Genomic DNA, 14645 nt, shown 5'->3' on the forward strand with positions numbered 1-14645 from the left:
AAAAAATCGAACCCCTATGACATTGTGTTAAATACTCATTCTCTGGAGAGTCATGCTACTCAAATTATTATTAGCAAGTGGTTGTTTTCCAGACAACAGAGTTGCTGAGCTAGAAGTACCGTATGGGGCAAGGCTGAGTACTTTCTACAGACTAAGAATTCTTGGTACTGTTGTTAGAAGGTTTTGACTGTAAAGTTCGATTGTGCCCACTAATTCTGGAGGGAAACATCCTTAGAGCTTTGTAAATGCTGCGTGATCAGACTGCTATGTCTCTGGGATCACCTCCCACCTTGGGGGCTCCAAGAACACCATCCTCCTTATGTTCCTTGACCACATTAGCCTTATTCCTTCAGCTTGGAGTAGTTGTGCCCCTGAAGCTTCCAAGAGGGCTCTCCTGACCACCACTTCTAAAGTCATTTCCATTCCCTCTTTAGCACATTGACTTTCTCAAAATTTGGCAAAGCTTTCTTGGTTGCTTGACAATTTTTTACCTGTGTAGCTGCTTTGCTGCTGACCGTCTCTCCCACCATTTGATAAGTCCCTTGAGAGAAGGGGTCCTGTCTATTTTATTCTCCCAAATCCTAGAACTGAGCCAGGCACACAGTAGGCACTCAAAAAATGTCTATTGAGAACGTGACTAAATCCCTTGCTCAACAAGCATTTGCTAAGTTTTCCTAGGTGGAGACTGTGCAATTTAAAGATTTGGAATCAGCCACACAGTGTATGCTTAATAAATGATGGTGCTGATATGGCTGTTTCACAGATTAGCAGTCAGGCCATGAAGATTAGACCCACATTCCTGCCCCCCACCACCTTTTTTGTACAACTGTTTTGCAAATGTCAGGCACAGCTCCCTGAGAGACACTCTGAAGATGTTTGGCATATGTGCCCTCTACAGAGAGAACACTAAAGCATGTACTCATCCATTTTATTCATTTGGCCAGTACTTGCATAGTTCTATTAAGAACTCTGAGCCTAAGAGTTTATCCTACTTGTAAGCTAACATAGCAGCCAGGTAAAGTTTACTGCTTACAAAAGATAAGCATCTTTGAACCAGAGAGGAAGAATGGTTTGACACTCATAGCCATAACAATAACCAGAGTATTAGTATTGGTAATGGTTCTTTATGCTCTGATCTCCATCAGGTGACACAAAGCAGGCCAGGTGATACCTGTGTACTTAGCTACAGGAGAGGGGCCCTGAGCTTAGAGAACATGGTTCTTTTATACTAGGCAGTCCATCTGCTCTTGCCTCTGGAGGTTATACCATCTCTATCTTCTAAAGAGGTTTGATATGCAAACATCTTTGACAAAATTGTCCAGAACAAAGAGCAATCACTGAGCACAAAATATTTAAAAATGCTTGAGTCCCATATAGATTCATCTCACAAGAAGAAACCCAGTAGGTCCTCAAATTTGTTAAATGAATGAATAACAGGTACTGCAGGCAGTGTTATATTGTTCACCAGGTTACAGTTTCCATCTTTAGAAGTTTGCGTCTTCTTGCAGGGGAATAAATTGGTAGGGCAGCACAGTGGTTAAGAGCTTGTGCCTTGGGCTCAGACATCTGAATTTAAGTCCTGCTCCATCACTTATTAGCTTTGCAGCCCTTCCCTAAACTGGAAATAAGAGGGTTTTTGTGATTATCTTCCAATACAGTGTAAAGTGCTTGGCTTGGTGCCTAATCCCTAGCAAATATCCAGATAACCATTAATTACTAGGTGGACTATATGAAATTGCCATTTCTATAGTTCGAATGTCAGCAATTTAAGATGGTCTGATCTGATCATACATTCACTATTCTTAATGTTTTGCTTGGCTACAAGTCATGATGCAGAAATGGCTGTGATGTGGAGGTGTGTTCTTGGTCAGGTGAGACCAGCCTGAAGGGGCAAAAATGTATCTGAGGAAAAGAAATGGACTTGGAGCCAGATGTGGCTCTGAGCACCACCTTCTCTTCTCATTAACCCTGTGACCTTGGGTGATCCACTTAACCTCTGAGCCCCTTGCCTCATCTGTGCTACAGATATAATAATCCCTTCTACTTCACTGGACACTGTGAGGCTAATGTCAGGTGATGGATGTGAAATTGCTTTGTACACTGGAAGGCACTGTACTCAGGTACTCAAGCTCAGTATGAAGAATTCTTGAAGGCAGTAAGATTTGAGTCTGGGCTTGAACCAGATCATCACTGGGTATAATTTAATATCCCTTTTATGTCCTCTAACATAGTTTTACATTTGATGTATAACATGAGCCCCTAAACTCAAATCGCCACCTTAGAATTAAGTTACACCAGTCGGGTTTGTGTCTAAGGCCTCCAGCCTTTAGCACTTGAAGGGCCATCTGGTGACCAAAGAGAGATCATTTCATTACAAAGGGAAATGGGCTTGTAGCTAAATCAGTCATTAGCTGACATTTATCAAACTCTTTCAATGGGCCACAGCCAATTTTTGCTCTTAACACGAATCACTTCTCACTGAAACTTTGAAATACTCGGTGGTGTAGGCAGGCACCATCATCACTCTCCATTTTACAGATGGGAAGACTAGGGGGACATGAAATTAATGATGAGGAACTGTCTGAGTTGAGCAGTGAGTTACTTTGCCTAGTATTCTCAGCAAAAACCAGAATCACCCATCCTCAGTTTACCATACAAAAGGAGAAGCCCGAGAGTCACCTTTTTGAGGATCTGCAGATGTTCAGATTGCTGCCCCTGTACTTGCTCACGGAAGTGTTACTTGGTCCATAGACAGCAAGAGAAAGTGAGTTTTGTGGAGAACTGGAAGACTGTTGGACTGGCTCTACCTTTCCATTTCTTATAGGGCACCTGCTCAAAAAGTGAGAGCTTTTGCCCTTCCTTCCTCTCTTTTGTGGCCACCCTCTGTTGTATGCAAAGTAATGCTCTGTCTGTTTGGCTTTCCCATATATTTGAGGAGCCTGTGCTTTTTCCAAAAATATCTCGCTTCTCGACCTTTCTGGGACTAAAGTATCAGCCTCAAGTCAGCAAATAGCTTGTGCTTAGAAGATCCTGGACAACTCGGGTGAGATTTGGCTTCTATAATGGGGAAACACAACGACACAGTGGCTTAAAGTACAAAGTTTATTTCTCACTCATGCTACAGTCCAAGAGAAGCTTTCCAGGATGCCAGTTGGCTTTGCTCTACACAGCTGTTCAGGGATGCAGTTTCCTTCCAAGTCACCCCACCATTACTAGGGCAGTGCCTCTTAAACCCTAGAGAGTGAAGGACAAAAGTTCTACAGTTTTCAATTCGCTATGGCTCAAAGCTTCATGAAGTACAAAAAAAGAATTACTGAAAAAATGAAGAGAAAAAGACCAAAACATACAAGACCCAAGGCTAATGTGTTATATTATTAGACATGATGCATATATATTACTTAAATTATTGAATATTAATAAATACACTTTCTTAGTGTTTGTACTTATTTCTTCATGGATTGCTATTGGAAATCCCTTTGAGTAGCACTGTTGCAGGGCTTTTTCACATCGTCCCGAATCAAGCTGGGTTGCCATCATGTCCAGGTGACAGTCATGGGAAAAGAGAACAGATTGTGGAGGAGTTGCCCACACGACCACATGATTGTATGTATGTGTACATTACTTTGAGTCGTGCTTAAAATTATACATTATTGATGTATAACTTACATATAATAGAACTCACCCTATAGAGATGCACAGTTATGTGAGTATTGACAAACTGTGTGAGAACCATCGAAATCAACATATGGACTATATCTGTCACTTCTCCAAATGATCTCATGCTCTGCTTTACTTCAATCTTCTTCCACTCGTGTCCGTGGAAATCAGTAATCTGATTTCTGTCCCTATAGCTTTAAGTTTTCTAAATGCCATATAAATGGGATTATAGTCTTCTGAGTTGGGACTTTTCTCCCTTATAGCACAATGCTTATGAATATCATTTATGTTCATGCATTTATCAATTGATTTTAATTGGATAGAGACAATTTCTTTACTCTGTTGCTGAACACCTAGGCTCACTTAACAGAGTGTAGTTAAATATAAGTATTTGCATAGAGGTCTTCATAAGAACATGTGTTTTCTTTTCTTCAACATATTTTTAACCATGCTCAATTTAAAAATAAAGCAATTTTAATTCTAGGTGCAGACCACATCCCTATGCTGGAAACTGCTTTCCCTGAGAAGTTAAGAAGTACTGTACTTCAGAGAGATGTGGTTAAGGTTATATTACAGAATGGTGTTGGCAAATATTACACAATTTTTTTGTCAGGTTGCAACCTTTGTTTCCAATTTAGTAACTGCTGTTATGGAATCAGATATTAACAATGACAAATCATTTGATTTGATTTGTTTTTAAAGTATAATTTAACAGCAACTGAGGGTCTTGATTTAACCCCTTGGGAGCAAGGTCCAAATTTCCTCATTTGTACATTAGCATCTAAATGTCAAGTGATTATTGCCTCTCCGCCTTTTGGCTACGATCAAGTGTAAATGCCAAGTGATGATATTACTAGCACAAAATACTGCACTTCTGGTCATAGTATTTGGCAGCTGAGAATTCTACCACTGAACTGCACATGCACCCATCTGGTCAGAGTATTTGGCAGAACTGGAAGGCAAGGAAGAGTGATGTGTGCTGAAGGGACTGTGGGCAACAGAAAGATGACACCAGGAGAAGACAAAATGTCTCACAAATTCTTCATAGCCTTGTACATATCTGCCATCATAACCACCATAACCTGCCAGATCATCTTTATGGTAACCTTGAGTCCCTTCCAGGAACTATGTCTTTCTTCTTATTTTTGGCTCTGCTTTGTTGAGCTGTGCTTACTTGCCAGTGAATTGGTAATCTTCTCCGAGCCATCATTTTCCACTGAAATATATACAGTTCCAACTAAGGCTTCCAAACAAGTGGCATAATGTAGTGACTTTTCATATTATGTAATTTTATCTTTAGTAATTTTCCACACTCTGTGAAACCATCTCTGAAAAATGGCTTCTATTCCGTAAACTATTTTTAACACCAAAATTTTCTTTTGCTAATTTGACGTCTGACTCTTCTTGTCATTGTTTTAGTCAGCTTATCTGCTGTTGCTAGTGCTAGCACTTTACAGTCTTCTAACTTTGCTTTAATTTCTTCCTGCCCTTTCTGTTACTGCTTTTTCTCTGCTATTATTTTTTCTTTTTAAAAATTTTTAGTTCTAGTTCTACTTCTGCTTCCTCTTTTTCCCCATCATCAGCAACATCATCCCAGTTATCTTTAACCTCCTCTTGCCCACTGCTCCCCACTTTCCCACAGGAACTTCCATGAAGAAAATTTCATGTCCCAGGAGTCACAGACCCCAAGGCTGCCAATGTCTCATGCCTGATGTGCTTGTATGAGGAGACAGCTGCAAAGTTAGTGCAAGGGAAGGCAGATCACTAGATTTGCTGTAGCTGGTTTGTACAGGGCAGGATGGGATACTGGCTGACTTCGGGTGGGGTAGGGGATGAGGACAGTGCAAGGATCTAGCCCCTTTTTGAACAGGTGTTTAGTTTTCATTTTACTTATGTCTACACCTCAGAATAGGATTGCTGTGCCATATGGTAAGTGTATATTTAGCTTCGTGAGAAACTGCCAGCCTATTCTAAAACAGTTGTACCATTTTGTATTCCCACCAGGAATATATGAGTGCTTGAGTTACCCAGAATCCTAGACAGCAGTTGGCATTATCAGTTGTTTTATTTTTAGCCATTCTAAGATGAGAATTGTGGAGTCACTATATTTCATTGTTGTCCTAACTTCCATTTCCTTAATGATAGTTGTATTGAGAGTCTGTACATGTGATGGTTTGCCAACTTTATTTCTTTGGTGGAGGGCCCAGTTGTCTTCTCTTTAGTTTGCTTTTCTTTCTCTTTATTTTTCAGAGTTTAAATTGAATTTTGGGTTTTCTTATTATTAGTGATTTGTGTGAGAGAGAGCTGTTTATTTTTTAATCTCAGCCCTTTATTGTGTCTTCTTTTAAGTGCACCACAAAGTTCTACATACCAACCTCTGAACTGTTGATGTCATGTGCTTTTATCGGGGTAGGGAGATTCCAGATGATCTTCTTCTGCTCCCTTCAGCTTTGATGCCCCTGTCTGTGGCTCAAAATGACATCTCTCTGCTCTCCTTCCTCCCTCAGCACATGCTTGGTACTCAGCCCTGCCTCATAATGGGGGTCCAGCCTCAGTCTCGGTCAAGCTCTATGCATCTTGGCCCTCTGACTGGAAATTTCCAGCCTTTCATCACTCTAGCAGCCAAGCTCTGTCTTGTATCTGTGGTTGCTCTTGGGGAAGACTTTTCTACTTCTTCCTGCAGTAGCAGACCTCTTTTATGTTGGCACAGGATCCTGGCCCCAGTAGTAGAGTGTGTGCTCTGCTCCTCCTCTAGCAGCAATTGATCTTGGCTTTTGTCCAGAGGGTGAGACAGTTTTTACCCTTCTACCAACAAAAGATGAGTTTGGTTTTCATTCATCTTCAAAAACAATAATATTTTCATGTAGTCTAAGGAAAGTAGTACCCCTTTCTCAGTGCCTTAATGCTTTTGCTCTCAGGATGGACTTGTCTGGGAAAATGAGTGAGTGAGGCTTGTGCCTATTCCTAAGCATCAAACACCCCTGAACACCTCTGCCTTGGAGGTATCTCCTCCATTCTCCTGTGTTGGCCTGGCCTTTCTTGTGAGTACCTGGTAGAGGCCCACAGATATGACTATGCAAGTAGGCAAATCTTAGTTACTTTTCTCATTGCTAAGACAAAATATCCAACACTCAAAGTTAAAAGGGGGAAAAGATTACTTGGCTCACAGTTTGTAGTGTTTTCAGTCCATAATTGGCTGGTTCCAAAGCAGGGTAGCACAGCAAACTGGCCTGAAATTCCTCAGAAACCGATATGCAGTGTATTAGTGACCAGTATATTAGTATATTAGTGACCAGGAGTTTGACCGGTGTATTAGTGACCAGAAGTTTGACTTCAGTGTGTTAGGCACCTAGCATGGGTTTCAGTAACTAGGTTGACCTAGGGCGCTGAGGCTTCACAGAGCAGCTGAAGGATGAATGAGAACTGGGGTGGCCAGAGAGGAGACGAACAGGGAGAAAGACTCCTAGGAAGCCATTCTGGGTTTAGGGGATGATGAGAGGGTTCTTGTGGTCCAAGTCTAGGTGATATGGAGAAATGAGGTGAGCATATGAGTCAAGGCATCTAATTTATTTCTAGAAAGAACTGGGCATAGTTTTTTGGTACCAAGTATGTTTATCAGATTTTTTTAAAGGAGAAGGTTGGAATAGATTCAAAATTCAAGACATGTCTCAGTTTTTGGGTTTTCTCAGAAGCAACTCTAAAAGGAGGCGAGAGCAGGTAATTCTTATTAGAGGGCTCAGCCTAAGGAGGTGACCACTTTTGGTCATGTTGTCCTCATGCAGAAAACAGATTCTAGAGAGAGCTGATGTGGAGACAGGGATAAACTGTAGAAGTACAATGAAAGCTTCTGATTGGATATGGTAAAGCTCATGATACTAACATTCCACTGGCCAAAACCAGTTTGCTGACTAAGCCTATATTAGTCAAATTTTTCAGTACTACAAAGAAGTACAGATAGACATGGTGGCACACACCTATAATCCCAGCACTCTGGGAGGCGGAAGCATGAGGATTGAAAGTTTGAATCGAGCCTGGCAACTTAGTGACTTACCAAGATTCTGTCTCAAAATTTTAAAAAATTTACCAAGCAACAAAACAAAAATATCCCAAGGCTGTTGACTTAAAAAGAAAAGAAGTTTATTTTAGCTCATGATTCTTGTCCAAGGTCAAGGGCCTAGGGATGGCCTCTTGCTGGCAGAGTCCCAAGGTAGCTCAGAACATAGGTGGGAAGAGACAAGGAGCCATGCAGTGTGTTTTGGTCTCTCTCCCTTTTATAAAGCCACCCAGGTTTAATCATGAGTGTTCTGCCCTGGTGACTGTCTAATCCTAATTACCTCCCAAAGGCCTCACTCTAAACACCATAGTTGGATTATGTTTCCACCTTCTTAGTACTTCACAGTGGGGGTTAAATTTCAACACATGAACCTTTGGGAGACATTCTCAAGTCACAACCAAACCATAGCAAAGCCAACAGCAATTATGATATTAGACAATGGGATCTTTTGACCTGGAAATAGTTGAAATAAGACTGGGCTGAATCCTGCAAGCACACTCGCTCTTGCACAGGCAAGGCTTACGTGGGATGGGGGGTTCTGCTGAAGTGGGGCTTCACCTAGAGGGAGTCAGTGTTGGTCAAAGAGAAGCTGTTCTCAGTACAAAGAGGCTTCTATTGATTTTCTAGGATGGCTTAACATCTTATCATTTCCATTGTCCAGGGGCATGATTCCGAAAGACGTATTTTTGGTGTGAGATCTGGGCCACTGGGTGGTTTATAGTCCACCTATTCTAGAAGATGTGAAATTTTTGTGTAGTGGCATCATCATCCTGAGTAAAACATCTCCATGTTGTGGGGCTGAGTCCTGTGATAGAGCTGAAGGACCCTATCTGACCCTTAGCTGCCTGGTTTATTGAGGCTGGTGAAGAAGACAAGGGCAAAAAGAGGAGAGCAAAAGAAAAGAAAATACATACCAACACCAAAGGGTAAAAGGCCAAGTTAACTCTGTATTATAGTCTTGGAAAAAATATTTTTTTAATGATCAGTATGTCTATGTGCAGAGCTGAGTAGAATCTGACCCAAGGGTCAAGACAGCAACAGATTCAACAGATAGCAAAGGAGACACATACACAATATGAAGGCAAGGATGCCAAGCTTTTTATCCCTTTATAGTCACCAATCAGATATCTGCAGGCTCAAGTAGAGTCAGTGTTTTAATAAAAGTGGCCTTTGAGTAACCTAGGTAGCTATTATCATAATCCACATGTAAGAGGTGTTAGCTGCAGCAGAGGTAGTGGGAAGCTGATAATGAATTACTAAGCTGTGTGACCCCCAAGACAGTAATTTTTAAGTGTGCAAAGAGCAAATGAAGCTAGAGGGATTATTTGGATTTTTTTTGGGGGGTAGCAATTTCTCATTTCATGCAAATGTTCTGCTTCTGGGGTTCTATTAGTGTCTGTGATGGATCTGTTGAAAAGAACATGAAGGCAGAGAAAAAAAATGATGTCATGCTGTAAAAATAGTTTATTGCAGACAGGGGTTTATTTTGTCATCCCAGTCTTTTGTCCCATCATAGCAGTCTCTGTCTCTGTGGGACCAGAAGGACTGTCAACCTATGTAGGAGACCATGGTAAAGGTGGGGAAGGAACCAACAATTGTGAACACTAGTAAAATCTACCAAGCTTATGTGCTGGGTGCACTGCAGGTGTTTGGGTTGTGGCAGGTTGAGTTTATCCTAAGAGAACCAAGGAGCATATTATTGAGGACAAAGTACAGTTTTTTAGACATAGGGAAGATCAAATTGGACACAATAAACAGCTATCTTTTGCTTTCATCCCAATGACTTGAGACCACCTAAGCATAATTTGGGTACACATTGTCCCTCACTCTCAAGTCTGGAGGAAGATATACCGTCCACCACACAGGGGTGACATCTCTACAAGAGAGTGACCACAGATGGTGATCCAGTGCTAGTATTTGATTCCTGCCAGAAGATATAGTATAAGATCTCCACCATCTGAAGTCCCAGTGCCCAGTTTGGACATCCTGCTTCCAGGGTTTCCTGGCAGGAGGTAAGTGTAGTCTCTGAGTACTTGTCCTGAGCCATTTCTAGGAAGTGACAGTTTGAGAACTGAGTAGCTGAGATTACAAGCCTGTGCCACTGAATCCAGCTTGTGCTTTGCTGTTAGCCCTCAAGAGCCAGCCAAAGAAGTAGCTAGAAAGCTGGAGTCAGATTACCTAGGTTTAAATGTCAGCTTCCCAATTTACTAGCTGTGTAGCCATAGGTAAGTTATTTGGCTGTGCCTCAGTTCCGTCATCTGTAAAATACAGATAATATTATCAACCTAATGGGTTGTGATAATGAAATGAATTAATATGTGCAGTGTGTTTAAAACAGTGCATAGAGCACAGATTAAGTGCTATGAAAATGTTAGCTAGGGTGGTGGTGGTGGTGGTGATGATGATGATGATGATGATGATGTTATTGAAGTTATCACCTATGACATCGTAAGCCCCGTTCCCAATCTCCATTATGAATTTTCTCTGGCTCCATCCCAGACAAAGTCATGATTTTCTTAGGCACCAATCTGTCTTTATCTTATGATACCACAACTTGTTTCTGTTTTGTTTTTGGTGCTAAAATGAGCAGATTAAAGTCAAATTAACCTTCCTCTTTAATATTTGGAAAGGGACTTGGGGAATGGGTTCTGTGCTCTCATAGTTCCTGATATAAATCCTTAAAGTCATCCTTCATTTGTCTCAATTCACAACCAACAAATTCTTGTATTTCTGCCTTCAGAATGTATCCTGTTTCTGACTACTTTTCACTACTTCTATCATTATCACCATCTCTATCTCTTCTATTTCTATATCATCTATATATCTGTAGTTATACCTATACCTATATCTATATTTATATCTGCAGGACTAATGTACCATTGGTCCCCGTTCTGCTCTAGCCCTTAACATCTATCATTCATAGAACAACAGTGTGGCCTTTAAAGAAAGTAAATCAGTTCACATCACTACCTTGCTCTCAACCCTCCAATGTGCATATGCTAATTTACAAGGCTCAGCAAGTTTCATTCTTCCCTTTCCATTTTTTTTTTCCATACCCATCTCATACTTTGCTCCAGCCATGCTAGCATCCTCGTTATTCTTCTAATAAACTGTGCATGGCCAGGATTCTCCCCTTACTTCCCACCCTCTGGGCTTTTCCCCAAATATTGGTTTGCTTTCTTCCTTGCTGTATTAGTCAGCTTTATGTTACCATAACAAAATACCTAACACCAGATACTTATGAAGTAAAGAGTTCTTTAATTCTGAAGGATCAAGTCCAAGACTGGGTGCCCCATTGACTTGGGGCTTTGATCAGGTGGCACATCACAGCAAAACCTGAGGCCCTCCAATAAGGTGCCACCTGCTGCAGGTCCACAGTACTTCCAATGGCACCACCATGGGGACAAAGCCTTTGAGGTATGAACCTTTGGGGGACACTACCCATATTCAAACCATAGCATTTCCTCTCTTCATTTGGACCTTTGTCCCTAATGCCACCTCATTTAATGACTTCCTAAGCATCTTTTCCAGAGTATTATCTCTCTTCTACCTCATTTACACTCCCCTCTTCCATATTATTTCCTCCTTAGCACTTATACAAATTTAGTTTGTCTTCACCCACCAGAATTTAAGCTTCTTTTCAGCAAGGACTTTGCTGTTTCCATTTCAATGCCTAGAAAGGTACTCAGCACATAGCAGGAGCATGATAAGAAGAATCATTAAGGAAAGTAGAGGGTGAGTGAAATCTTCATTTTACTAATTAATTGAAATCTTCCCTTCCCTGGCTTCCCAAGGGCTCTGAAGCAGTGTATAAAATATCTGTACATTATACCAGGGCAGAAACAAAGATATCAAGAGAGAGAATAAATAAAACTACTGTATTTAAGTACAGGTTGATTCTTCCATGTCAGATGGTGTTGAGGACAGTGAACTGTGGCTGTCAGCGATAAATTCTTTGCTCTACAACTGATTAGTAACCCTCCAGCTTGCCTTCACAGATGCTAGGGGATGAATAAGACTTTACTGCAGGAAGAAAGAGGCCCCTGATCTGGGGATAAGCATTTTAAATCACCTTCCTTCTTTTCTCCTGTTTGAGAGCTCCCACGGCTGCTCATAGATGCTTGCTTCTTTGGAAGAATAGCATTAACTGGCAGGGTGGAGATACCCCCCCACCCAGCTAACGATGTTGTTAAAGACTATTCTTCATGGAAAGGTACTCTGAGACCTACACCTTAGAGTTGGAAGTCTATTGTGGCAACCAAATTGAGAATACATTGTGCTACTCTTCAGTCATGGTGAGAGTGATGTTTTCCCTGCTTCCAGAGCTAGTTGTGTCCAGCTGTATGAGACAAAGCTCCTGCTCCAGTCCTGAACTGGGGCTTTTCCCAAGGATTCTAGGCAATGAAAAAATTCAATCTGCCTTTCTCTTCTGCTGTCTCAGACAGCAACTACATCATGTAGAACAGTTTCTATAAGGGACGTGCTCTTCTAGAAACCCAGCCTGGGTCATTCAGGTTGAAAGGAGCCACTTCTAAGCATTCTCTACGTGAAGAGCAGAACACCTCATGCAGACCATTTGTGTCTTTGCTCTAGGAAATGCAAAGTTAGTAGAACAATGCAATTCTGACATAGATGGTAGAGCGGGCCCAGAGTGGGCCATTCAAAAGATATAACTTTTTTCCTAGAGAATTTAGCAGGAGCCATTTTGTTCTTGGTCTTCATAACTTCAGAAATACCCCTTGAAGAACTCTGCCTGCTCTGAGAACAATTAGAGGTGTCCAGTTGTCAGGATTTTTCTGTGATGTAGCTTTTTTTATCTGACAGAAGGCACCTTGCCCATATCTGGGTCTAGATGCCCGCTGAGGACCAGTGTAGGAACCTGTGGATCCAAGTCACCAAGATCATGTGTGCAGATGGAAATCATTTCCATGAAGGGAATGTGCTATCGGTGGCCTTGTTCTGCTTCTATTCACCTTCTTACTTTCCCTAACACTTTAGGTGACATTTTTCTTTTTGGACCTACTCTACCTCCTTTACTCTCTGCTAAATATTTATATTCTTTATAAAAAGGGGTGGCCCCATTGGGAAAAAATTGGTCTTAATGTAGGGTAACAACATGAGAGCTGGGACATAGGCAAGGGCAGCCACTTCAGGAAGTACCTTCCGTGCCATCCCTATTCTGAATTTTAAAACAAAGTTGCTACAGGCTGGTGATGTTAGCTAATTGTCTGACAACAGACAGACACACTACAGCCAGAAAAGTCCCTGCTGAGATTTGCCTGGCAGCAAATGAAAGCTGTGGCTATTGCCCTGAGGACTGGCTGAATGGGCACAGCACCCTGGCCTTCCCTCTGCAGGAAACCCTACACCACACTTCAGACTGCAGTGAGTGTGAATGTATAGTGTGGTGGGTGGGGTGCAGGCACCCTACCTCATAATTTTAGGCAGCTGCACACCCTCACTCACAGACACCACACCAGAATAATTCATCCCACGCCTCACAGCTAGGGTGACCCTAGCCTCAATAGACAACAATTTAAAGGCATTGCTTACAAATCAATTTCCCCCTTTAAATAGGCTGTTACAAGAGTGGACCCTTCTGCTTGCCCAGCCTAAGCCCACCTGTCACTGGGACTTCCTAGCCAGTGGTCACACTATATTGATCTTTTTAATCCTCTCTCTTTGAAACACAAAGCCAGCTGATGTGGAGTTCCTCAAAAGAAAGACTCTCCAGCCGCCCCTACCTCTACAGGTAGCAGCATATCCGGGGCTAATTCCCCACTAAAAAGTCTTAATTGGCTTACGGGGCGCCTCAAAGATCTCCCTTGTGTTTACAGCGTGAAAGGAAACGATGGATCCCAAACACCCTGGCCTGTCTTTAGCTGATTCTTGGAAATCAGGTACCTTTTAGAAACAGGATGGAAGCTTTGGAGGTGGATGGGGATAGTGTTTCACTTTAGTGGTTCAGCCACCGGAGGAAGGGAAGAAAAAGCCCCAGAGACACTGAGATTAGGCAAGAAACTTGGTGACTTTTGTTTTTTTAGTTTTTATTTACATGAAGCATCTGCAGTACAAAAAAATGTGAACTTCGATAGCTCATAATAATAGAATAAACTCTTTATATACAAAAATACATTTTCATATGAATGAAGTATCTTGAATAAATTAAAGTACCCTCCAGCCCAGTGCCTGAATAGCTACGCAAGCGCTTGGGTTCTTCCTAGAGCGAGACCGCAGTGGTGGGGGTCAGGATCCATAATGCATGAAGCCCATTCCTTGTGTCTCCTTTTAAAGCCTTTTCATTGTATTGTCAGCCGGCTCAAACCGAATTTTCATGCTCGTTTTTCTTCATTAGAGTTCTACAAATTGTAAAATTGACTTTTCACCTCGTCTTCAGGGGCTCATCTGTCCCTTTTCCAAATCACACTGAAGTGGTGGCTAGGGTCAGTTCTGAGCCAGCCACAAAGGAGGTTTTTGTGGAGTTCAGAAAGTGCAAAAGGAAAGGCCGTCTGAGGGCGGGCAGGAGGAGCCTGGGGCTGAAGGCTGGAGAAACAGACCGAGGGGAAGCCTCTACTAGGGTGCAGCGACCTAACAAGCGGCTCAGGTATTCCCCAACCCTTTTAAAGCTCCCGCTCCCTCCCTCCTCCTGGAATAGGAGTCCTGAGACCGCAGCCAGGTCCCCGTCTCTAGAGGAAGAGGGAGGTCACGTGTCTGAAAAGGGCCTAGTGGTAAGGGATGAAACGCGGTGTCGTGTGGAGCAAGTCTTTGGGCAGGCCAGGGAAGGAGAAAAGGGGGTCGCCAGGGCCGTAGGGGAAGTCTTCGGAGGCAGCAGGGCTACTGGGATCAGAAAGTGGTGAGGCGGCCGCGGCGCAGGGGGAGGCGGCAGCACCTGAGCCCCAGGACTCAGCATCGCTGGCGGGGCTTGGGGGACGGG

General features: G+C 42.4%; 1 protein-coding gene and 1 pseudogene across 1 annotated transcript in view; both read right to left on the reverse strand.

The window, feature by feature from the left end:
• LOC117285354 overlaps positions 1-8378 on the reverse strand; it is an 18809-nt pseudogene extending 10431 nt beyond the window's left edge.
• Positions 8379-13933: 5555 nt separating this feature from the next.
• Positions 13934-14645, reverse strand: part of Neurog1 (neurogenin 1) — a 1626-nt gene continuing 914 nt past the window's right edge. The window contains exon 2 of the mRNA XM_033761499.1: positions 13934-14642. Within this exon, the coding sequence (XP_033617390.1) occupies positions 14434-14642 (209 nt within the window). The 3' untranslated portion in view covers positions 13934-14433. The remainder of the gene's footprint in view (positions 14643-14645) is intronic.

Source organism: Fukomys damarensis, unplaced genomic scaffold, assembly GCF_012274545.1.
Source record: "Fukomys damarensis isolate Sample0158 unplaced genomic scaffold, DMR_v1.0_HiC HiC_scaffold_9, whole genome shotgun sequence".
Classification (NCBI taxonomy): Eukaryota; Metazoa; Chordata; class Mammalia; order Rodentia; family Bathyergidae; genus Fukomys; species Fukomys damarensis.